This window comes from Engraulis encrasicolus, chromosome 3, assembly GCF_034702125.1.
Source record: "Engraulis encrasicolus isolate BLACKSEA-1 chromosome 3, IST_EnEncr_1.0, whole genome shotgun sequence".
NCBI lineage: Eukaryota > Metazoa > Chordata > Actinopteri > Clupeiformes > Engraulidae > Engraulis > Engraulis encrasicolus.
In genome coordinates this window covers 3,305,601-3,331,090 of record NC_085859.1, presented here as the reverse complement: position 1 = coordinate 3,331,090, position 25,490 = coordinate 3,305,601, and the positions used below count along the sequence as shown (strand labels likewise).

The 25,490-nt window shown below is 46.0% G+C and overlaps 1 protein-coding gene across 2 annotated transcripts in view; it reads left to right on the top strand.

The window, feature by feature from the left end:
* zbtb34 (zinc finger and BTB domain containing 34) overlaps positions 1 to 18,155 on the top strand; it is a 46,056-nt gene extending 27,901 nt beyond the window's left edge. Inside the window, exons 2-9 of one of the 2 annotated variants that reach the window (XM_063194637.1) lie at positions 3,256 to 3,515; positions 4,746 to 4,964; positions 8,607 to 8,810; positions 12,180 to 12,287; positions 13,063 to 13,630; positions 14,282 to 14,458; positions 15,147 to 15,250; positions 16,068 to 18,155. In XM_063194637.1, the coding sequence (XP_063050707.1) occupies positions 3,393 to 3,515; positions 4,746 to 4,964; positions 8,607 to 8,810; positions 12,180 to 12,287; positions 13,063 to 13,630; positions 14,282 to 14,458; positions 15,147 to 15,250; positions 16,068 to 16,325 (1,761 nt within the window). In that variant the 5' untranslated portion in view covers positions 3,256 to 3,392 and the 3' untranslated portion in view covers positions 16,326 to 18,155. Of the gene's footprint in view, positions 1 to 3,255; positions 3,516 to 4,745; positions 4,965 to 5,041; positions 5,127 to 8,606; positions 8,811 to 12,179; positions 12,288 to 13,062; positions 13,631 to 14,281; positions 14,459 to 15,146; positions 15,251 to 16,067 lie in introns of those variants that run through there. The other variant, XM_063194638.1, reaches the window with a different exon arrangement.
* Positions 18,156 to 25,490: the final 7,335 nt, after the last annotated feature.

The window sequence follows — 25,490 nt, the reverse complement described above, 5'->3', positions numbered from 1 at the left end:
CACCACAACATTACTCAGTACTCAGACATGGAAGTAGATTACTAACAGTGGAGGGTGCACATTCATGCAAGTTCAGCGCACAGAATTGGGCAAATTTAAATGACCAAAAAAGCAGGCTGGGGCGCAGTGGCGCAGCGTGCTAAGCCCCCCACATTTTGAGGGGTAACAGTGGAGGATGCACGTTCATGCAAGTTTGCAGCGCAGAGAATTGGGCAAATTTAAGCTTAAATGACCAAAAAAAGCAGGCTATATCTCTAAGGCTCACTGGTGTCACTCCAACACCTCACCCTACTACGTCACTAATTAGCATTCTTCTTAATACCGCGCTCTAAACACAAATCACATTTTCACATTTTTACTGCACCACAACACTAGCATACTCACACATCATGAATTGGGCAAATTTACATGACCAACAAAAAGTAGGTTATATCTCCAAGATGCAAAACATAGACGTATACTCATGCACACACACACACACACACACACACACACACACACACACACACACACACACACACACACACACACACACACACACACACACACACACACACACACACAAACACAGCCATTATGGTTAGACTCCTGCGTCTTCATGGTTGTTTTTGAGATGAAAGCGTTTTTCACTGGGAATGCTAAAATGCAGATTCTCTTCCAAAAAGTGCAGCATATGCAGTTACATGCAAAAAGCCTCAACCACACACACACACACACACACACACACACACACACACACACACACACACACACACACACACACACACACACACACACACACACACACACAACCCACACTCTGAACCACACAAACACCACACATAGCCCCCACCCCCAGTCACGTACGCAGACATGCACACACACAGCACACGCACACACACGCGCACACACACACACACACACACACACACACACACACACACACACACACACACACTCATGGCAGCGATGTCCATTCCTTACACACACACACACACACACACACACACACACACACACACACACACACACACACACACACACACACACACTCATGGCAGCGATGTCCATTCCTTACACACACACACATGTAAAGTCAGCCAGCTGTTCTCCCCCCATCACTAACATATAGCACTGCACTAAGTGACTAAGTGCTGAGCGATAAGGAAAAACACACAGATAGCATCACGATGTGGATTACTTAATATCACAATGCTGAGCGATAAGGAAAAACACATATGTATATACAGCATCACGATGTGGATTACTTAATATCACTGAGCGATAAAGAAAAACACAAATACAGGATCACAATGTGGATTACTTAATATCACATATACAGCATCACAATATGGATTCAGTGTTTCCCATACATTGAGGAAACTATGGCGGCCCGCCATAGTTTAAATTTGGCCGCCATAGTTTCCGAAAATGTAAAAAAAAAAAAATAAATAAAAAAAATTTAAAAAAAATTTTTTTACTTTTTTTTTTTTTTTTCTTTTTTTTTTTTACGATTTCCGTGTTTGTTAAAAGCGATTTCAATTACGATTTCCTTCGCATTTTCCTCCTGGAGTAAATACATCCTATAGAGAAAACCACAAGTGCTTGAAAGAGAGAGGGATCAAAAGCCTTGTCAAGTTGTTGTAGTTAACTTGGGTTTGGGAGCAATAAAAAAAAAAACCTTCCGAGAAGGGACAGTTGGGATGAGTTTACTAACACTCCCCAGGCTTTGTTTTACAGTTGTAATGAGTTAGGTGACAGGCCTTCATTGACAAGGCAGAGGAGACATCGGGCTGCATATAGAAATGAATGTGTAATGAACGTGAATATGGACAAATGTGTAATATGTTGTTCAGCCCTTTTAATGGGAGGAATTTTGAAAAACTGGCCCTGTGACCAGCACCCCTCATGTAGAATGTGTACGCTATGTGTGTGTGGGGTAGAGGTGTGTCGTTCACACACCTCTGGAACCGGATCACAGCTGGGGGAGCCACTCGACTGTTATTTCGTTCATTTTTCATTCATTTTAAGCACGTGACCTCGACCAGAGTAATTCAATTTGGGAAAAAACACAATTGTTTGCCTCAAAGAGAGGCAAAAACGGTCTTTAGAAGCAGGAGAATAATCAGTTGTTGTTTGGACAACATTACCTTGAGGAGTCAAAATATTACATTCTTAACACTGAATAAATCATTTAAAAAAGAGCCAAAAGAGCCAGTTTTTTGAACGGCTCTTTGAAAGGAACGAGCCACTAAGAACCGGATCCCGAAAAAGAGCCATAAATCCCATCTCTAGTGTGGGGGAAAGGCATAGCCTACCCTCTTAGACCCTTTTTGTTTATGCGTTAACAATTTCACAGCAATCTTAAATTCTTATCTCTGCTCCTATTTTTTTTTTTTTTTTTCATTAGGCCTACATAGACCCCTGCATGTGTATTATGTAGCCTTATTTCTCAAAATATAAATGGCTGAAATGTAGGCGTAGGCCTGTAGTTTCTCCATGCGCCAATGTCATACTGTACTCATTGTTTTGCCATTTTGCATTTACACTGCGTTAATACCCCCCCCCCCCCCCCCCCCCCCCCCGGAAAAAAAGGCCAGTGAAAAGACCCCCCCCCCCCCCCCCCCCCCCCCCCCCCAAAAAAAAAAAATCCCGGCTGCCCCCATAGTTTCCAACATTTCTGTGGGAAACACTGGGATTACTTAATATCACTGAGCGATAAGGAAAAGCACAAATACATGTACTATCAAGATGTGGATTAAGCTTACTTAATATCACAATAACGATATAGCACCATATACCACAATTACATACTGTACTAAGTACTAGGCAATATGGAAAATTACATATATCTTGATATGGATTACTTAATATCACGATAACGATGTACTTTATCACAATATACCACAATTACGTATGTTTTCAGTTTGTGTTGTTCAGTTTGTGTGTTTCTTTTTGTGTTGTGTTGCGAAACCAATCCTTTGTGCGAAATAAAATGACTTGCTGTGCTTTTTTTTTAATTCAATTGTGTTTTTCAAAAGTGAGACCCCTTTGGCATATTCTAGAGTCACTAGACATTGAATATGGGCAAGAAGAGAGAAGTGCTCGAAATTCTCGTAACAGAACTGTGAAATCAAACCCAACTGACATTGAAAGGATGTGCCTTTGTTCACTCATGTTGTCCTCTCTCTCTCTCTCTCTCTCTCTCTCTCTCTCTCTCTCTCTCTCTCTCTCTCTTTTTTTTTTTTCTCTCTCTCTCTCTCTCTCTCTCTCCAGGCTGTCCTTGACCCAGGTGCGACCCGGTTGCAGCAGCAATAGGACCAGGCGGTGCGGTGCGGTCCGGTCCGGTGGGTGTTTTCGGCGGTCGGGTCGCGGTTCGCTTCAGCTTCAGCTCCGGAGGCGGACTGGCGGCCATGATGGATGACGGGGGCGGCTACGTGGAGCTGGACGTTCCGGAATTCAGCAGCAGCGTTCTGAGCCAGCTGAACGAACTGCGACTACAGGGCAAGCTGTGTGACATCATCGTCCACATCCAGGTAAGGGTGGAAATCGGAGCCTTCATGGCGATTCGGTCCAATATCGATTTCTTAGGCCTACACACACACACACACACACACACACACACACACACACACACACACACACACACACACACACACACACACACACACACACACACACACACACACACACTGTGCTAAAGTGAATGGCAGTTTGGCTACTACAGGGACTGGGACTTGCACTGTAGTGAATGGCTGGTTGTATAGTGTAATATGTAGGGATGCACCGATACCGGTATCGGCACCCGATACTGCTCATGGTACGCGTTCTCGTACTCGTCAAGCACTTGCCGATACCAGGAACGATACTGCTATTACACAAAACAATGCAAAATCTTGTCACATTCCGTGGACTTGAAAGCGGCATGGAAAAAAGTGCCACCTGATACATTTACTAACAGTTAAGTCTACATGGAAATGGACAATAAAAATATCACAGGTGGAATAAAACAAGGCCATGCATTTATTTTCATTGTATTTTGGTGGTAAAAGGTATCGGTATCTGAACTCTGTATCGGCAAGTACATACATTAATGTACTCGTACTTGTATCGGTTTTCAAAAAAGTGGTATCGGTGCATCCCTACTTAGGGCAACAACTCGATTATTTTTTGATGCTCCATCCAGGGCAAGCTGTTCCGCACCCATAAGGCTGTGTTTGCGGGCAGATCTCCATACTTATGGAGAAAATGAAGCCAGGGCCGAAAAAACGATTCTGTTGTTGAAGTATATAGACTAATTGAATCGCAGGCTGATCAATGTATCGACACAAATCTATGATTATTTACCAAACCTCCATCCAGGGCCAGCCGTTACATGCCCACCAGGCCGTGTAATGTAATATATTATTATGTACACCCCTACATCTGGCGTCAGCTATAGTATAATGTATAAGTATAATGTAATGTTATTAATACAAAATAATAATAATAATAATAATAATAATAATAATAATAATAATTTTCATCCAGGGTCAGCCGATCCGTGCCCACAAGGCCGTGTAATGTAATATATTATGTTATATATTATTATGTTTTATATAACATAATATATTATATATGTTATATTATAATATTTATGTTATATTATATTATGTTATTTACACCCCTACATCTGGTGTCAGCTAAGTGTAATGTAATAATAATAATAATAATAATAATAATAATAATAATAATAATGCTAAATGCTAATTATTATTTTCATCCAGGGTCAGCCGTTTCGTGCCCACAAGGCGGTGTTGGCGGCCAGCTCCCCGTACTTCCGTGACCACTCAGCGCTGGGCACCATGAGCGGCCTCTCCATCTCCGTCATTAAGAACCCCGAGGTGTTCGAACAGCTGCTGGCCTTCTGCTACACCGGACGCATGGCGCTACGGCTACGAGACGTCATCAGCTTCCTCACCGCAGCCTCCTTCCTCCAGATGCAGGTAACTACACAATAATAATGACTAATCTAGTATTTAATATCCCTATCCCTAGTCATAACGAACTAGTAGTCATGTAGTGTTGCGTACTGTAGTGTCCGCATGGCGCTACGGCTACGAGACGTCATCAGCTTCCTCACCGCAGCCTCCTTCCTACAGATGCAGGTAACTAACTAGTAACTAGCTAATGTTATGTAGCATTTAATATAGTAGCGTAATGTCCGCATGGCGCTCAGGCTACGAGACGTCATCAGCTTCCTCACCGCAGCCTCCTTCCTCCAGATGCGGTAACTACACAGACCTAGACTGGTATATGGGGGGCCTTGGCTGGAATCTAGTGGTATATGGGGGCCTTGGCTGGAATCTAGTGGTATATGGGGGCCTTGGCTGGAATCTACTGGTATATGGGGGCCTTGGCTGGTATCTAGTGGTATATGGGGGGGGCTTGGCTGGTATCTACTGGTATACGAGGGGCCTTGGCTGGAATCTACTCGTATTTGGGGGGGCTTGGCTGGTATCTAGTGGTATATGGGGGGGGCTTGGCTGGTATCTACTGGTATATGGAGGGGCCTTGGTTGGAAGTTACCGGTATATGGGGGGACCTTGGTTGGAAGATACTGGTATATGGGGGGGCCTTGGCTGGAAGATACTGGTATATGGGCGGGCCTTGGCTGGAAGATACTGGTATATGGGGGGGCCTTGGCTGGAATCTAGTGGTATATGGGGGGGCTTGGCTGGAATCTACTGGTATATGGGGGGCCTTGGCTGGAATCTAGTGGTATATGGGGGGCCTTGGCTGGAATCTAGTGGTATATGGGGGCCTTGGCTGGAATCTAGTGGTATATGGGGGCCTTGGCTGGAATCTAGTGGTATATGGGGGGCTTGGCTGGAATCTACTGGTATATGGGGGCTTGGGTGGAATCTAGTGGTATATGGGGGGGCTTTGGCTGGAATATACTGGTATATGGGGGGCTTGGCTGGAATATAATGGTATATGGGGGGGGGCTTTGGCTGGAATCTAGTGGTATATGGGGGGGCTTTGGCTGGAATATAGTGGTATATGGGGGGGGGCTTGGCTGGAATCTAGTGGTATATGGGGGGGGCTTTGGCTGGAATCTAGTGGTATATGGGGGCCTTGGCTGGAATCTAGTGGTATATGGGGGGGGGGCTTGGCTGGAATCTAGTGGTATATGGGGGCCTTGGCTGGAATCTAGCGGTATATGGGGGGGGGGCTTGGCTGGAATCTAGTGGTATATGGGGGCCTTGGCTGGAATCTAGTGGTATATGGGGGCCTTGGCTGGAATGTACGGGTATATGGGGGGCTTGGCTGGAATCTAGCGGTATATGGGGGGGGCTTGGCTGGAATCTAGCGGTATATGGGGGGGGGCTTGGCTGGAATATACTGGTATATGGGGGCCTTTGCTGGAATAGACTGGTATATGGGGGCCTTGGAATCTAGTGGTATATGGGGGCCTTGGCTGGAATCTAGTGGTATATGGGGGGGGCTTGGCTGGAATCTAGTGGTATATGGGGGGGGGGCCTTGGCTGGAATCTAGTGGTATATGGGGGCCTTGGCTGGAATCTAGTGGTATATGGGGGGCCTTGGCTGGTATCTAGTGGTATATGGGGGCCTTGGCTGGAATCTAGTGGTATATGGGGGGCCTTGGCTGGAATCTAGTGGTATATGGGGGCCTTGGCTGGAATCTAGTGGTATATGGGGGCCTTGGCTGGAATCTAGTGGTATATGGGGGGCCTTGGCTGGAATCTAGTGGTATATGGGGGCCTTGGCTGGAATCTAGTGGTATATGGGGGCCTTGGCTGGAATCTAGTGGTATATGGGGGCCTTGGCTGGTATCTTTGACTGGAATCTAGTGGTATATGGGGGCCTTGGCTGGAATCTAGTGGTATATGTCAAGTCAAGTCAAGTCAGGTAGGTTTTATTGTCAATTTCTTTACATGCACTGGTCATACAAAGAATTTGAAATTACATTTCTTGCTTTCCCATACAGACATAGACTAATCTAGGTAAGGACATAGGGCCTTGGCTGGAATCTAGTGGTATATGGGGGCCTTGGCTGGAATCTAGCGGTATATGGGGGCCTTGGCTGGAATCTAGTGGTATATGGGGGCCTTGGCTGGAATCTACTGGTATATGGGGGCCTTGACTGGCATAGAACGGTATATGGGGGGCTTTGACTGGAATAGAACGGTATATGGGGGGCCTTGGCTGGAATCTAGCGGTATATGGGGGCCTTGGCTGGAATCTAGTGGTATATGGGGGGCCTTGGCTGGAATCTAGTGGTATATGGGGGCCTTGGCTGGAATCTAGTGGTATATGGGGGGCCTTGGCTGGAATCTAGTGGTATATGGGGGCCTTGGCTGGAATATACAGGTATATGGGGGCCTTGGCTGGAATCTACTGGTATATGGGGGCCTTCGCTGGATTATACTGGTATATGGAGGCCTTGGCTGGAATCTAGTGGTATATGGGGGGCCTTGGCTGGAATCTAGTGGTATATGGGGGCCTTGGCTGGAATCTAGTGGTATATGGGGGGCCTTGGCTGGAATCTAGTGGTATATGGGGGCCTTGGCTGGAATCTAGTGGTATATGGGGGCCTTGGCTGGAATAGAACGGTATATGGGGGCCTTGGCTGGATTATACTGGTATATGGGGGCCTTTGCTGGATTATACTGGTATATGGGGGCCTTTGCTGGAATCTAGTGGTATATGGGGGGCCTTGGCTGGAATCTAGTGGTATATGGGGGCCTTGGCTGGAATCTAGTGGTATATGGGGGCCTTGGCTGGAATAGAACGGTATATGGGGGCCTTGGCTGGATTATACCGGTATATGGGGGGGGCTTGGCTAGTATAGTGGTATATGGGGGGCTTTGGCTGGAATATAAGTATATGGGGGGGGGGGCTTGGCTGGTATCTTTGGCTGGAATCTAGTGGTATATGGGGGCCTTGGCTGGAATCTACTGGTATATGGGGGGTGGGGGGGGGGGGTTATCATTGTAATGTTTGGGAACCCCTGATCTAGGGTGTCATGTTGTCGAGATACGATGCAGGTACGCTACTGTTGCAGTCAGCCATTTAGGATTCTTTTGTATGTCAGGTACTTTGCACATTGCCAGTACAACTGAATTTGACTTTGACTTTGAATTTGTCTTTGAATATCTCGTACATGTAGAGAGATTGCTGACTGGCATCATGAAAAAGCATGTTATTATTTCACACTAGTGCTTTCTGGGTGACCAGGCCCGCGTGAGGCAAGTAGTTTTCCCACGGCCACGGCGCATTTCTGTTGCTAAACGCGAAAATGCTGAGCTGTGCCCTGACCAAAACCATCCCTAACCCTAACCTGTCAGTAAAGCAACGTTTCTGCTGCTTTATTTTTTTACCAACAACAGCGAAACGAGTAACAAAAACGGTGAAATTGTGCCCATACCAAAAACCACCAATAATCCTGTTCCTAACCTGCCACAGGATGTTGTAGTACACGAGTTAACATGTAAAGTCGTATTGCACACACATGATGGACGATTCAAGTCTGTGTGATATTCAAACGCAGTGACATGATGCCATGTTGGAAATCGACAATATACCCAACGTTTGACCTTGACATTTGACCTTGACTTTCACAGGCCGTCATAGACAAGTGTACCCAGATCCTGGAGGGGCTCCATGCCAAGATCCACCTGCCGCCAGGTGTGCTGCCGATCCCCATCCCCCCCGAGGCCATGCACCTGCACCCCCACCACCTCCACCTCCACCACCCGGGCTCAGACGAGGACACGCCCCCTCCGCCGGGGGAGGGAGGAGCCTCCTCCTCCTCTGCTAAACAAGATGTAGGTTCTTTTATTATCTTTTTATTATATATTTTTTAACATTACATATATATTTATACGTAAAGTCATAAATGGGTGCCCTCCTCCTCCTCCTCTGCCATAAACTAAAATCATAAATCAAGATTAGATAAGATTCGTTATTGATTATATATTTTTAAACGTTCCATACATATCAAAGAGGTATCAAAAGTATGGATAGACTACAAAGTCATAAATGGGTGCCATCCTCGTCCTACTGCTAAACAAGATGTAAGATAAACTAAAATCATAAATCAAGATTAGATTAGATTCTTTATTGTCCCATCGGGATATTTGTTTTCACACCAGTCAGTCAGTTTCATCAGGTCCGGTGTTCTGTAAAATACTCCTACATGCCAGATAATCCTACAAACCCCTATTGGGCATGCGCAGACCATGAAACGTCAACACCAGCTGATCCTAAGACTGTGCAATATTAGCAGAGAACAGATAAATACAGTACTTACATTTACAATTTACACTAAAAGTGTGTCTTTATTATCGTTATTTGTGTATGTGTGTCTTAGAAATTGAAGTGTGACCCTGGCAACTTAGCAAACTGACTCGTTATGCTAGCGGTTTTGCTATCGTTTAATAAAAATCCAGGTTTTTGGTAGTACTTGTATCCATGACCATGCGATTTTATTTTCATATCTTTCATCTCGTAAATCTAACACCCTGTTTGGTGTTACTGTTTTGTATTTTACTGTGAACAATATTAAGTGTGAAAATATGACAATGTAGGAAAACCTGTCAGAACACCGGCATTACGTAGTTAGATCTTTATAGTAATCATCTCATTTACACAAGCAGACAAATATACATCCTCAGACATCCATACACACACATCTATCACATCGAAATGGGGCTGTGGATTATCATCGTTAGCCTTCCAATTGTGCAATGCACTTGCAGGTTTTATTTATTTATTGATAACAATGCTTTTGCACTTTGATTGAATCAAGAATGTAATGTCACTTCTGCCATAGTTCTTCTTGCATGAAGTACTATTGTCACTCCACTGCAGCTCTGCTTCTTGTGTGTATATATGTTATATGTCAGCACTGCCCTTGTATTATTTATTCTTGTGTAGCCTATAGGGGTTTTTAGATTCCGGCATGCTTTTATGTGTCTTGTAGCTTATACAGTTGAGGACGATATTATTAGCCCCCCTCCTGAAATTGGACATCTCTCTTGATTTCTCAGGGAGAAGGACCATTATGAACCGTTTCTGTTATTCTGGAAACAAATACACTGATGGAGATAATGTCCAATGAGTTGAATTTGGATTTTTCTATTTTCACAATGAGCTAAAACAAAAAAAGGTAAAAATGGCAAGGACAAAAGTATTAGCCCCCTTATCATTAATAGTCAACAGAGTGCCATTTATGAACCAAAACTGACATCAGACACTTTGATTAGTTGTTAACTATGTTGGCACATGCCCTACCAGGCATTTTGACCCATTTTTTCATTGCAAATAGTTAACCTGGTCCAAATTGCATGGATGTTGAGTATGGACATACATTTTCAGCACTCCTCAAATACTATCTAAAGGATTGAGATCTGAACCACAACCTGATCATGGTTTTAGTAACCTTGAACAATTTTGGATGAAAGTTTTGGGTTATTATCTTATTGAAAGATCCATATTTTTGCATGGTCACCTTCCACATTCTATCATAATCTTCTTTTTTATGGTGTCGTACACTCAAATAAGGTTTCCTGTGGCTGAGGCTGCCACAGAATGATGCTTCCACCACCATGTTTAATTGTGGAAACCATGTTATGAAGTTTTAAGGACTATCCCTTTCTTCACCTGACAGAAGCAGAATTCATGCATCAAAGCAGGTGCAATTGAATCTCATCAGATGAAAGCAGAGACTTTCAAAACTCATTTTTGACTTTCAAATGTTCATAGGAAAAGCTCAATAACACTCTGATATGCACCGCCTTTAGTAAAAGGGTTCTTCTGTGATGATGGCCCCGAAGCCCAATATGATGACAAGCCCTAACAGCTATCTTAGTTGACATAAAAACTCCAGGTGAGGCCGGGTCAATAACAATCATCTAGGCAGGTGTCCAATGCTTCTTTGGTCTAATGAGACTAAGCAGTTTCCACAGTTACACATAGTGGTGGGGGCATCAAGTTTTTAGACTGTTATTCAGCCTCAGACACAGGGAGTCTGGGTCTGGATCTGGATTGCTGGGTCCTCCAACAACATTGTAACCCAAAGTAAACATTTAAATTAGTTCAGAGGTTCTTCAAGGACACTAAAAACATGATACTGGAATTACCCGCTCAAAGTCCAGTCCTCAATCCCACTGAGAGTCTGTGGCAAATGTCTATGCTCAGCATCCATGCAATTTGGACCAGCCAGAACACTTTGCAGTGAAGAAATGGGCCAAAATCCCTAGTGGGGCATGTGCCAACCTAGGTAACAACTGATCAAAGTGCCTGTTGTCAGTTTTGGTTCATAAATGGTGTCATATTGACTATTAATGATCAGGGGGTTAATTATGTTGTTCTTGCCATTTTTGCCCTTTTTTGTTTTAACTCATTGTAACAATGGAAAATTCCAAGTTCAACTCATTGGACATTATCTCCAGAGTATTTGTTTCCAGAACAACAGAGACTATAATGGTCATTCTCACTGAGTAATCAAGAGAGATGTCTAATTTCAGGAGGGGGGGCTAATAAAATCGTCCTGAACTGTATATGTAAGGACACCCATCTTTCTTTTAACCCATTTAGCCTTAGGCACCTGCAAAAAACGCCTGCTGAATGCCTAATCCCTTTTTGGGAAAAGGCCCTCTGCCTATTAAAATCTAAATATCTCAGCCTCCGAAACACGTAAAACCATGAAATAAGTTGCATTTAAACGCTAAGACCCTCATATTGCTATTGAATATGTTCATTTAGCTGTAACATGCCCATATATTTATTAATAAAGCCTCTAATCTCAAGAGCCTGAGTGCAGCGTAAATGTCGCTCCAGGCACCAAAGGTCAAACAGTGTATACGCAGCATCAGGCTAAGATGGGTTAAACTGCAAAACCAGCTTACCTTCGGTAATAAATGAACTGAACTGTGGGCAGCCGTGACCTAGTGGTTAGAGAGTTGGTCTTTCAATCAAGGGGTTGCAAGTTCGAATCCCCCCTTGAGCAAGGCACCTAACCCCATATTGCTCCAGGGGCTGTAACCAATACTCTGAAAAATAATAACTGTAAGTCGCTTTGAATAACTGAAAGCGTCAGCTAAGTGTAATGTAATGTAATGTAATGTAATGTAATGTAACTGAACTGAACTGAACTGAACTGAACCTCCTCCTGCTCTGCCTTGTCCAATCAGAGGGGTCGTAACGGTGTGAAGGACGGGGGCCTGTTCCTCAACCCCACCCAGATCTCCCCGCCATATTACTCCCGCACCCGCGCCGCACAGAGGCACGCACACCAGCAGGTGGGAGTTTGTGTGTGTGTGTGCGCGCGTGCGTGTGTGTGTACGTGCGTGTGTGTGTGTGTGTGTGCGTGCATGCGCGTGTGTGGCGTGTGTGTGTTTGTGCATGTGTGTGTGTGTGTGTGTGCGCATGGGTGTGTGTGCGTTGATGGAAAGTGTGCATAGGTGTTGATGAGTTTGTGTTTTCTCATGATTTGTAGGAGAAATTAATTTTGTAATTAATGAAGGCATTTAACTCTTAACTGAACTGAACTGTAATGGCTTTTCCCTTTATCTGTCACACACACACAGACACACACACACACACACACACACACACACACACACACACACACACACACACACACACACACACACACACACACACACACACACACACACACACACACCCCTTTGTCAATGATAACACGAAACGCATAGAAAGAAAAACTCACAAACAGAAGTGCACTTCCATGTACCTCTTTCCCTGTCTCTGTCTCCCTCTCCCCCTCTCTCTCTGGTTCTCTCTCTGGTTCTCTCTGGTTCTCTCTCTCTCTCTCTGGTTCTCTCTCTGGTTCTCTCTGGTTCTCTCTCTGGTTCTCTCTGGTTCTCTCTCTGGTTCTCTCTGGTTCTCTCTGGTTCTCTCTCTCTCTCTGGTTCTCTCTCTGGTTCTCTCTGGTTTTCTCTCTCTCCACAGGGTCAGGTCCATGAGGAGGCCCAGTCTGATTGCTGCAGTAGTGACGTGTGTGTGTGTGTGTGTGTGTATGTGTGTGTGTGTATGTGTGTGTTCTCCATATAGGTTCAGGTCCATGAGGAGGCCCAGTCTGATCGCTGCAGTAGTGACGGCGCGGCGTCTGAGCAGGACGCGCTGATGGAGGGCGACGTGGAGGCGGTGGAGCTGATTGGTCGAGATGGTCAGGTGACCGACATCCACGTCAAGCTGGAGAAGACGGACCGCGATCACCGCGATCACCGCGACCGAGACCGCGAGCGGGAACGCCCCAGCCAATCGGATTCCTCGTCCACTACGGGTGACGACGGCTACCACACGGAGCTTGTGGACGGGGAGCAGGTGCTGGCGGTCAGCGTGGGCTCTTACGGGCCCGTCATCGCCGCGGCAACGGCCCCCGGGCCTCCGGGCGGGGGCGTCGGCTACTCCTCCTACGCCACGGCCGCCATCGCAGCCCCGCCCCCTCCCTGCTTCCTCAGCCTGGGCTCCTCCCCCTCGCCCTCGCGCTCCCTGCTGGGTGGCTTCCGGGGGGGTAGGGGGCGCTCTAAGCGAGCGCTACAGGCGCTACCCGCTGACTTGCTGGGGCAGCTGAAGGCCGGGATGGGGGGAGGAGAGGAGGGGGACGGGGGGGCCACAGGTGATTAGCTTTTAATACATTACATTACACTTAGCTGACACTTTCTATGCAAAGCGACTTATGTACAGGGTATATTGGCTACAGTCCCTGGAGCAGTGTGGGGTTAGGTGCCTTGCTCAAGGGCACTTCAACCATGGGTAGAGGAGAAGGGAGGATTGGTAAAGGTGGGATTCAAACCCGCAACCCTCTGATCTTTAGTCCACTTCCCTAACCACCAGGCCATAGCTGCCTGCGGCTGGCCTGATTATCTTTTTGTTATCTTTTTATTTTATATTTTAAATGTACATACTCTTCAAAGAGGTATCAAAAAGTTCAGTATGGATAGAGTACAAAATAAAATGAAATCAAATAAATGAAACATACCTACAAATAGTGTTCTTACAAATGCAAATAGTGCTATTTCAATGTTCTAATGATTGATTATTGTGTTTATATAATAGTTTTATAATGTTATGGTGTCAATTTTTTGTGCTTTTTATCATGGGTTTTTGAGCTTATATATTCATTATGTGTTTGTCTTGTAGTTGCTGTTATGTGTTGTGTGGATGGCCAGCAGACATTTAATTTCACCTCTGGGGATTAATACAGACTCATTCTCTCTCTCTCTCTCTCTCTCTCTCTCTCTCTCTCTTTCTCTCTCTCTCTCTGTAGAGTCGGGCGAGAGGGAAGGGCGTGATTCCGGCGGTGGCCTGCGGGCGCAGCAGTGGTATCCGTTTAACGAGCGGCTGGTGTGCATCTACTGTGGCAAGTCCTTTAACCAGAAGGGCAGCCTGGACCGCCACATGAGACTCCATATGGGCATCACGCCATTCGTATGCAAGTACTGCGGTAAGAACTGTTAACTCAAATTACATTATATGTGAAGTGCTTTTTACCTTTACTTGAGTACATTTTGACATACGTAGGCACTTTTACTTTTAATTAATTACAATACTTCTACAAAAATTCTACTTTTAAGCTTTTCAGTTTATATACTACATACTTGTCATGGAAAACGATATTCAAGAAAAAGGAGCATTGAATTCTTGAGAGTAAAGCTAATTGAAAATAACCAAGAACTTTTATGTTTTTATTTTTACTTGAGTAGATCTTGAGACAGGTACTTTTAGTTGAGTAGAATTTAAAGGAACTCTCCACCTCATTTCAAGAAATTGCTCATAGAATTTTTCGTCTATGTTTAACAGTATTGCCAATTTAAGCGTAGCAATGCAAGTCTGTGGGAGCAAAGAAAACATTATCAAATGTACTTGTAAACGACAGCAAATCCTGTGATCACTTGTGGCTTGATGCTAATGCTCCCATTTACTTCCAGTGATTATGCTAAGCTATGCTAATAATTCTAATACTGAAGTACTGAAAACACTGAGAAGAAAATTATATGCACATTCATGGATAATGCTTGGAAATACTGCAAATATGTGAAAATCAAAAATAAGCGTGGACTGGTCCTTTAAGCAAAGTAAAGATACTTTTCCTTGAGTGCTATTTTTCTGTCCCCTCTTCTCCTCCTCCGCAGGTAAGAAGTACACGCGTAAGGACCAGCTGGAGTACCACATCCGCGGACACACCGACAACAAGCCCTTTCACTGCCAGCTGTGCGGAAAATGCTTCCCCTTCCAGGTAGCAATAATATCATACTATAATTACTAGTATCGGTGGATCGGCACTAAAATGGTGGTATCGGTATCGGCGAGTACCAACAAATAGAGCACCGATACCATTTACAGGTGCTTGTATGACACTTAAACAGCCTTGAAATTAGTTATTTCATAGAGGTATTTAAAAAGTATAAAACGTTTTGCTGGATTCACTTTGTATTAGTCTTTTTCCTGTTTCACAAAGGTAGGCAGTATACATTTCAAATAGGGTGGTATCGGTATGGTATCGGTATCGGCCCATACAGCGCAGCCAGGTATCGGATATCGGTATCGGGGCCAAAAAATGGTATCAGTGCAACACTAACTATAATATAATACAACATAATATTGCATGCCGATATTTCCGCCTTGTTAACACTTCACCAGCTGGTGAGGTGAAAAAAAAGTACAGTATGAGCCATTGTTTTGAATCAAATCGTGGCGCTTTCTCCAATAATCAGAAATAATTGAATCGGTAGGCGTAAGAAATCAATATGGAATCGAATCACTATGAAGGCTATGATTTGTTAGCCAGGGGTGCCTTCCTAGTGACGCAACACCTTCAGCGTTGCTAGCAGTCAGGTCAAGAGCAATGCAAGTACTTTCTGAGCTCCCGAAGAATCGGGAACTCCTCCCACTATGTTGGGAAGCAAACAACCATCAGCAAACCAAAGGAAGCCGCTTGGGAAATGCCATTTGGCAAATGTTAATTGTTATGCTCTTGGTCAGACCAAGTCTCGAAGAGATTTGAAAGTCGATGACAATCAGGCTACTGATGTGTACTTTGTACACTTCCACAGGGCACACTCAACCAGCACCTGCGCAAGAAGCACATGGGCGCCCCTCTGACCCCCGGAGACCCCGCCCACCACTCCCTCAATCACCACGGCGACCACGAGCCTCTGGACGACGAGCCCCTGGATGGCGGCGTGGGAGACCCCGATGACGCGGGGGAGGAGGAGGCCGGGGCACCGGCGTTTGGGGAGGGCTACGGAGAGGAGCCGCCGGGGGAACGGAACGCAGAGGACGCCAACGCAGCCCCACGCAGCCCTGAGTAGCCATGGCAACCAGACCGGATGGAAGGATGGCTAGAAAGACGGAGGAGATGGAGGAGGAGGAGGGGGGATGAATGACAAGGCCACCCCCCCTCCTCTTAGGAAGCTTTAAGAGTCGGGCGTTTCCTTTTTTTTATTTCTGTTTTCGTTTTTTTTTTTTCGTTTTTTTTTGTTACAAAAATCAAGCTCTGGGCAGAACGTGAACGTGAACAAGCCTCCCCTTGAGCGTTTTTTTAATCATGTCTGTCCACCTGTTTGTCAATCTGATTTTTTTTTTTTAATATCCCAACAGTAGATTTTGTGTCGAAAGGGATTTCATACGTCTTTATGCGTCTCGCCTCAGCGGCAGAGTAGTGGGCCGGTAATCACGCCCTCTCCTGCGCTTATCCTGAACTTTTTTTTAATATATATATAGATATATATATGTATATATACTATATACACAGAAATCTCTCCATATATATATCTATCTATATAAATATCTATATTTCCATTAAAGAGCATATTAACAGAGTAATATAGGCATGTTGCAATAAGGAATAATGTGAATGCTCAATAAGACGAGACGTTCGTCACGTCACGTGTCCATTTGACTGGGGGACGAACTGAAGAAGGGCACACCTTCTCCATCAACGTTTTTTTTATTTTTAATTTTATTTCATTTTTTTATTTTTGTTTTTATTTTGTTTTAGTTTTTTTTGTTTTTTCCATCAGTGCGAAGCTCGGAGAGACTCATCCACTCGATACCTCATTTCCGTACAGTACAGTACAGTACAGTACAGTACAGTACCACACAACTCAACTCAACTCAACTCAGCTCATATCAGACTTCAGTATTCAGTATTCCTCAACGCTACTCAGAACTCACTACCTCATCAGTAACAGAAACTCACTGAACATAGAACCAGAACACAGAACCAGGACTTAACGGGAGCCTACGCCTCCAGCCGGCTAGCCTAAGCTAAGCTAAGCTAGGCTATAGGCAAGACTAAGCGATCCTAGGCTAGGCTACAGGCTAAGCTATAAGCTAGGCTAGGCTATAGGCTGGGCTCCTAAATCACACGCATATCCACATGCGCCACATTCAACAGGGATGGAAAGATATTAAGATATCCACAGCTTGGGATGTAAATATATCTTACATTTGGTTTTAGCCAGGGCAGGATATAAAGAGCTAGAATTATCTCCGGCTCGGTTTAGCTACGCAACGTTAGAGTCTGTCTAGTTTCACTTTGCCAAACGGCGGGAGGGGGTTGCCTCAACAGCCCGTCCTCCCTATGAAGCCTTTGTGTGCAATTCAATCTCCGTGCTCTCGTCCTTTCCTCTGGCCTCTGTAACTTAGATTCAGTGGAGAAAACAACAGTCCACTATTATCCAGGGCAGTGCAGTGGCACGTCTCCCATTCGACATCCCGATTGCCAATGAGAGGGCCTTTTGAATTATGCTTTTGAAAGATCTTGAATTAAAACTCTGATCATCGAGCCATCGTGTCGTGTCACAAGGCCGGATGCCACAGGAAAGGTCATGAGGACAGAGTTTGACTTGCACCTCGTAAGTGTTATTCAGTGAAGTAGCCGCATGGTCACGCTCTGCCGGCCAGGTGGCAGTGCTGCCCTCCTGTGGCCACAGGTGACAGGTGCCATGTCCAACAGGAATAAGAAATAGGCGGGAACAGAGCCATGGAAGGAAGAGTTAAAGGGCAACTCCTGCCAATTTCAATGTGCTGTTGTATTGCTCACGCTACCCTTGACTTGTCAGTACCCGGTGACGCTGCAGTTTTTTGCCCAGCCCTTTCTGAGATATGAGCTATTCTAATGGGGGCAACTTTTCATACTGACAAGTCAAGGGTAGCGTGAGCAGTACAACAGCACATTAAATTGGCAGGAGTTGCCCTTTAAGTCACTATTTCTCTATTGAGGGTCGACGAATAAAGCGGCCAAAGCAAATTTGCCAGGAGCGAAGCGACCTGAGCGAAATTCAGTGGTTAACAGTCAGCTAATATTATGGGAATGAGATAGGACACGGTTGGGTGAAAACCAATTGGAATGGAACAAAGAGAGTTAGGCCGGGGACATCCTTGCTGTGTACCTAAAGCTATGAGTTGTGAGTGCGACCGAGAGCACACACTTGCCTCAGGACGACCGAAGCACTTTGCACGATACAGGAGGTATCATCTAGGCCGGGGGGGCAAATAGCCGACGGGGCTCTCACTAATGTTTCCCACCATTGTTTGACTCTACCTCGGACTCGACATTGAAGTTCGGACGATCGCCCCTGGCCGTTTTGTCAATATGGCACCACACTGCAGCAAGCATGTCCCCTGGCCTTCTGCTAACCCCATTGACCTCCGTGTTCCATTTTTACACAAAGATGGCGGCTCCTGGAGCCTTTGACACACAGATCGCCATTGACATAGTTCCAAAACAGTTCCAGGAAGTGAGCGTAGAACACAGAAACAAAGGCAAATCTATTTCATTTTAATTCATTTTCTACGTCATCTTTGCCTGTTATATATGATGGGGACCCCCTCGAAAACGAGATATCTTATCTCAAGGGGCTATCCCCCTAAAGAAATAAATTGAAATATAGTGGTTCTGTCCCTAGCGAAAAGAAAGCCACTGCCTAGAATGATTTGAATCTACGTGAATCATGTCACCAACCGACTTCCTGTTCTCTGGTTGTCATGTCAACAACTGACTTCCTGTATTCCGGTTGTCACAACTCTGAATTCCATGGCTCTGGGCGGAAGGCAAACCTAAACCTACTCAACCGAAACACCTCTACTCCACTGAGCATGCCCGGTAGAGGACAGACCGCGTGACGCGTGACGGCGGTCTCTCCATGTTTATTATTCCACGTGCATGTCCAGTGGTAGCCTAGCAACTACCAAGTCCGACCTCCTCATGATCAACACGTCAATGCACAACGAACTCCGTTTATCTGCCTCAGTTTCTCAAAGCTCAGAACACTCTACTCTCATACACACACACACAAAGACTTATAAACACACACACTCACACACACACTCACAAGCGTTTGTTTTCACACATGTATACACACACATGCATTTACACTTAACAAAAGTACACGTATGTACTGTATAAGCGTACACACTCACAAACACTTTATAGAACCTGTTTTCTCCGTTGGAGTGGAGTGGTGGCGTTCACTCAGTTTTGCCATGATGTTAAAGGTGACTGTAGATGATTGAGCCGCGTCATCACTCTCCGAACAAAACAAAGCAATCTCTCCTCTCCTCTTCTCTTCTCTTCTCTTCTCTTCCGGGTCGACACCCTCTGGGGCGTCTAAACAGCTTCCGGGTCACGGGCCCTGAAGCATTTCAAAAGCTTCCTATTGTAGTGTTCTTACCGGCTGCGGTGCGGGTCGGGCTCGGGGTAGGGTGGGTGTCTGGTGCGGTACGGGTGTCGGGCTCGGGGTCGGGGTGGGTTATGGTGGGAGGGTGGGGATTGATCGGGGTGTGTGGGGGTGTAGGACCGGTCCGGTACCTGTACATCTAGGCTTGGCGCATGTGCAGAGTGTAGGGTGGGGATGGATCGGGGTGTGTGGGGGTACCTGTACATCTAGGGTTGGGGCATGTGCAGAGTGTAGGGTGGGTGTTGGACCGGTGGTCTTCCTGTACCTCGAGGGTTGGGGTGAGTTGGGAGGGTGTGGGGGGGCGTGTAGGACCGGCGGTCCGGTACCTGTAAACCTCCCTGGACGCCCCCTCCAGGTGCACTTTCGTCTGGCGTAGCTCATGAGAAACGGTGCTGAACGGCGAACTCCGATTATGGTGCTATATGGTGTTTGTTTTATAGGTGGTGGTGGTGGTGGGGGGGCAAGAGAGGGTTTTGTATCAGATGTACTTTAAAGGTAGGTAGGTAAAGTCAAAGTGTGTATGTGTGCGTGCGTGTGTGCGTGTTTGCGCTTAAATGTTCGTCCGCAAGATGAAAATCGGCGTCCTGTCCTTTTCCTGATTTATGGAAATGAATTAATGAATTAATCAGTTTGCAGAGAGCAGCACTTAATGGAGCAGCACTTAGGCAACGGGCAATCAGCTCCCTGCAACACGCGTATGTGTGTGTGTGTTCGTGCTTCAACAAAGATGTGTGTGTGTGTGTTCTTTTCGCTCCATGCTTGTATGTGTGTGTGAACTCTCTCCCTGATTCCTTAGTCCGTGTGTGTGTTGTGCTCGCGTGAGCGTCTGTTGCAGAAGGCTCTCTGGGTTGTGTTTCTCGAAAGTGTAGTCGTTAGCCAGTTAGCTTAGTTGGGTTGTTGCCAATGGGAAATTGCATTGCAAACAACGAAATGGCTAACATAGTTAGCAACTACACTTTTGAGAAATGCACCCCTGTTGGAATAGGGGCGTTGGGGATGATTATTTTGGAACACAGGCACATGCACACCTCTTGTAAAGAAAAAACACAATAATGACTTGTAGTGGTTATGATGATGATTTTAATAGTTTAAAGAACGAAAGCACTTTTCCAAAGGGTGAAGGTAGCGTGAGGTAGGCACAGTAATGCCTGTTTGGCTAGCATGTTGACTAGCTTGCAGCTGGTCAGTGGTGTCTGTGAGCTGGTGAGTGGTCTTTTCTATTGGTGAGTGATCCCGTGTGTGTCTGTAAGCTGGTCAGTAGTTCTGGCGCTCTTGTCTATGGAGACTGTTGCTAAGGAGAGAGCACCATACCTCTAGGAGACATTCTGATAGCACTTAAACACACGTGGCGACCTTGGGGGTCACGTGGCGACCTTTGGGTCAGGTGGCGACCTTGGGGTCACGTGGCGACCTTGGGGGTCACGTCTCAAAGTCACCGTGGTGGCACAGTTCAGGTCCACTTGATTAGACTAGAACTAGCGATCAAGCTTAGAACTGCTCCATTGGTGGTGGTGAGCGGGATAGCAGTGTATTTTTGGTCCTCCCGGCGTCTGCAGAGGTGTCAAAACTCCATAAGTGTCATGTCTTCCTCAGATATTCATCCATTCACATTCTTTCATTTATTCTCTTACTTTTCCATTTATAGCTTTGTATTTCTTGCTCAAAGTGATTCACTTTAGCATTGTTCTGTCTTTTGTTGTGACAGCTTTATTTGCTTATATTAACCTGATTTTGTATCGTTTTTAAATTGATTTCCATACCCACTCTCCACTGTCATATACACACACTACACACCTACATTCACATTCGAACTCCAATTCCAGAGTACGACTCTGTTAGAAGAACGCCTTGCAGGTGTGGACAATGTGGGGGGCCAAAACTGAGGTGTGTGTGTGCACGCTTGCTTGTACTGTATGTGTGTGTGTGTGTGTGTGTGTATGCACGCTTGCGCGTGTGTGTGTGTGTGTGTGTGTGTGTGTGTGTGTGGGCTGTTGTAGGCCTCTGTGGCAGCGCAGGCTGATGTATAACGGATGACATGCCAAGAAAATTGTTGTTGAGCCAAACACACATATCTGTTTTTGTTTGTTTTGTTGTTGTTGTCCCTTAAAGTAGCCAAATTGTTCCTTTTCCATCCCTGGCGTGTGGATGGCCTCACCGTTGCAGGGAAATAGCTGTGGATTTAGGAAGCACACTTGCACATCGAGACTTTATGCCCTTGAGAAATTATATCAGAAGGTTTTGACTGTTTATATTGCATCCCAGTGGCCATGTGATTGGTGGTGTTGGACTGTTGCCCCGCCTAAAAGGCGCAACTGGGATTGGTAGGTAGGACTGTTTGTCCCACTTCCTAGACACTGGGATTGGTGTGTTGTACTTTTTGTCCCGCCTCCTAGAGACACTGGGATTGGTTGGCTCTGCTGTGCAGGGGATTGTGGGAAAGAGGTGATGGAATGTTGATGGAAACCAAAGAGGTCGTAGTGGTATGCCCCCTTGAGGCACTAGCAGCACTTGGTTGGGGGGGGGGGGGGTCACCTGGGGAGAGGGGAGGGCAGACAGGGGTTAGGTGTGAGGGACAAGTTAGGCTATGTTCAGAGGTTAGGCTAGGATCAGGGGTTAGACTAGGGTCAGACAGGGTTTAGAATAGGGACAGGTGAGGCTAGGAGCAGACAGGGGTTAGGCTAGGGTCAGGGTAGGCAATGGCTGGACAGGGAGCAGAAAGGGGTTAGGTGAGTGTCAGAAGCCAGGATAGGGTCAAGGTAGATTCAGGGGTTAGGCTAGGATCAGGGGTTTGGTTAAGGAATCAGGCTTTCAGAAGAGGTTAGGCTAGGTTCAAGGGTTAGGCAGGGGGTCAGGGGTTGGTTCTTGGGTGAGGGCTTTAGTTAGGGGTCATTGTTGGAGAAGGGCTGAGGGTAGTGAGGTCCGTTTAAGTTCCGGTTACTCCATGGTCAGAGGATTGGCAAGGGGTCAGGATAGATGTAGGAGCAGAGTCAAGATTGGGGTCAGAGTCAGGAATGGGTTCAGAGGTTAGGGACTAGGCTTGGAGCAGGGCGTTAGACCAGTGTTTCTCAACCTTTTTTTAGAAGAGGCAACCTTTCAATTACTGGACATTTTTAAGGCACCCCAAAGCAACAAGCTGTAACATAACATTGCATCGGATACCACAAAAGCTTAGAAGAGTAACACATTTGGAGGCGTCACACAACTTGGGTTCGAAGTTGTAGCTTACTGTGGCGACCTAAATTTACTTTATTGTGCGTAAATGGCAGATGAAAGACTCAACTGACTAAGCAATACTTTATGAATTTAGACAAATAAGTGTTGAATTACAAAATGTATTTATCAGCCACATTTCCGCGGCACCCCTGAGTGGGGCCTGCGGCACTCCAGGTTGCCCTGGCACCCTGGTTGAGAAACACTGCGTTAGACTATGGTCAGGTTAGAAGTAGGAGCAGAGGTGAGGGTTAGGGTTAGGACAGGAGCATACGTTAGGTCGGGGGGGAAGTGGTTAGGTTGAAGAGTAGGGGTTTGGTTAGGGTCCAGGTTAGTCAGAGTTAGGGTCCATGTTAGAGTCTGGGTTAAGGCTAGGAGTTAAGAGGGTTGGCTAGTGTGTGTGCCTTGAAGGCTGTTAAGTATCGTCATTGGCTATTGGCCTTGCCATCTGAGATGTGATTGGCTATTGGCCTCGCCATCTGTGATGTGATTCGCTAATGGCCTTTGCCATCAGTGGATGTGATTGGCTAATGACCTTGCCATCAGTGACGCAATTGGTTATTGGTTTTATGCTGAAGTGCACAGCTAGGGGGCAGCAGAGATGAGGTGCTGGGGGGCCCAGTAGAGGAAAAGGCCGTGTAGCTGCTAACGTCGAGGAGGAGGAGGATGATGATGATGATGATGATGATGATGATGATGATGATGATGATGATGATGACGACGATGACGACGATGATGATGATGATGATGATCGTAGGGAAGAAGATGAGCAAGATGATGTATGCAAATGTTAGAGGTTTCTATTGCGATGAGATTATAAGAGATATAAGATAAATGTGGTTGATGTTAAGAAGTTTTTTTTCCTCAAAGTTAAAAGAATACACATTGACGCCAATTCATCCTTTGCAATCAGGCACATAACGTTTTTCATTATATGAATATGTAGAGCCGTGTGTTTAAAGCTTGTGAGGAAAGCGCTTGCTCTTTAGAATAGTCTGAGTGTGTGTGTGTGTGTGTGAGCGTGCGAGTGAGTGAATAATTTGATCAGAAGATTTTGGGGGTGTCAGTCCGTCCGTCCGTCCGCTGAGAAAAAAAAAATCACTCAGTAACTATTCAGACGGGAAAAACAACACTTTAAAAAACAGGACAATCAAGATTTTCCATACCTTTTTACAACCAATAGGAGGACTGATGACGAGATCAAAGCTATAATAGCCTCCTCAGTGATCAGAGCTGTTCTGTGGTGAGGCAGCCTGCATAGGTCGCGTGCATTGCACTCTTTAGCACTGGGCAGGGCCATGGAAGTGAAGAGTTGGGCCGATCCCATTAACCTTAATGTTCCTTTTTTTACAGAGCTAATGGCGGCTAATGGAGCCCTTGACTCATAGATCGCCATTGACATGTTCCACTATAGTTCCAGGAAGTTAAAGTGGGCGTAGAACACAGAAAGAGTGGTATCGGTAAATGTAATTAGTGCTTCATCTTTGCTTCATTATTTTATCGTTCTATGCTAGCCTCTAGTTAACCTAGAAGCTAACCTAGCCCTGCCTAGAACTATTTGAATCTACGTGAATCATGTCACCAACGAACTTCCTGTTCTCGGGTTGTCATGTCAACAACTGACTTCCTGTATTCCGGTTGTCATGACACCAACTGACTTCCTGTATTCTGGTTGTCATGTCAACAACTGACTTCCTGTATGCTGGTTGTCACAACTCTGAATTCCATGGCTCTGGCCCTGTGCTTTGGGGAGGGGGCGGGGGAGGAAATGGGTCGATGGGGGCCCGGGGGGGTCGGGTCGGGTCGGGCTTTGGGGGGGGAGGTTGTTTACTGGGGTAGAACCCCCTGCATGCGGAACCGTTTCTACTTGTTCTACCCACAGCATGCGCATCTGGCCAGAAACGTAGAACCGAAGACTTCCAGACTATTCTGAGATATTCTTTCTTTTTTAGCTCTCCCTCCCTTTCTCTCTCTCTCTCTCTCTCTACCTTTTGGAACTGAAATCAGGGGTTTGCAGGAGATGGGCTGGGTCCCGTGGGGTGGGGTGGGATGGGGTGTATCCAGTACGGTTTGGGGGGTGGGTGCTTTTTGGGATGCCCTGGGGGGGGGGGGGGGGGGGCTGGCTGCTTTTTGGCCCGGGGAGGGTGGCTGCTTTTTATAGGGGATATACTTATACGGTAGCTCTCATCAGGCATGCACTTAAGATGATCAATCGCTTATTTTGTTTTCTTCGGCTAATATTGTCCAGGGGGACTCTCTATCTCTCTTACTGTTTTCAGGCCGACTGCGTTCATACCGGGCTGTGAACTTTTCCACACGTGACTGTGTGTTACCCCGGATGAATCAGGTGACGCCCTGTTGTCGCCACAGCTCGCTGAGAAAGTATCTTTTGTCAACTTTCCAGTTCTCAAACGCTCAGACTTGCCCAATGCAAGATTAGGTGCGGGAACGGGAACGGGAACGGGTACCGGCACAGTTCTCAGTCGGCCTGAACGCGCCACACGTGACGCCCCGCCCAGTCTTCTGACTCCTCTTTGAGTCTCCCATATGGGGCGCCGTAATCTAATCCACTCAGTTTGTAAT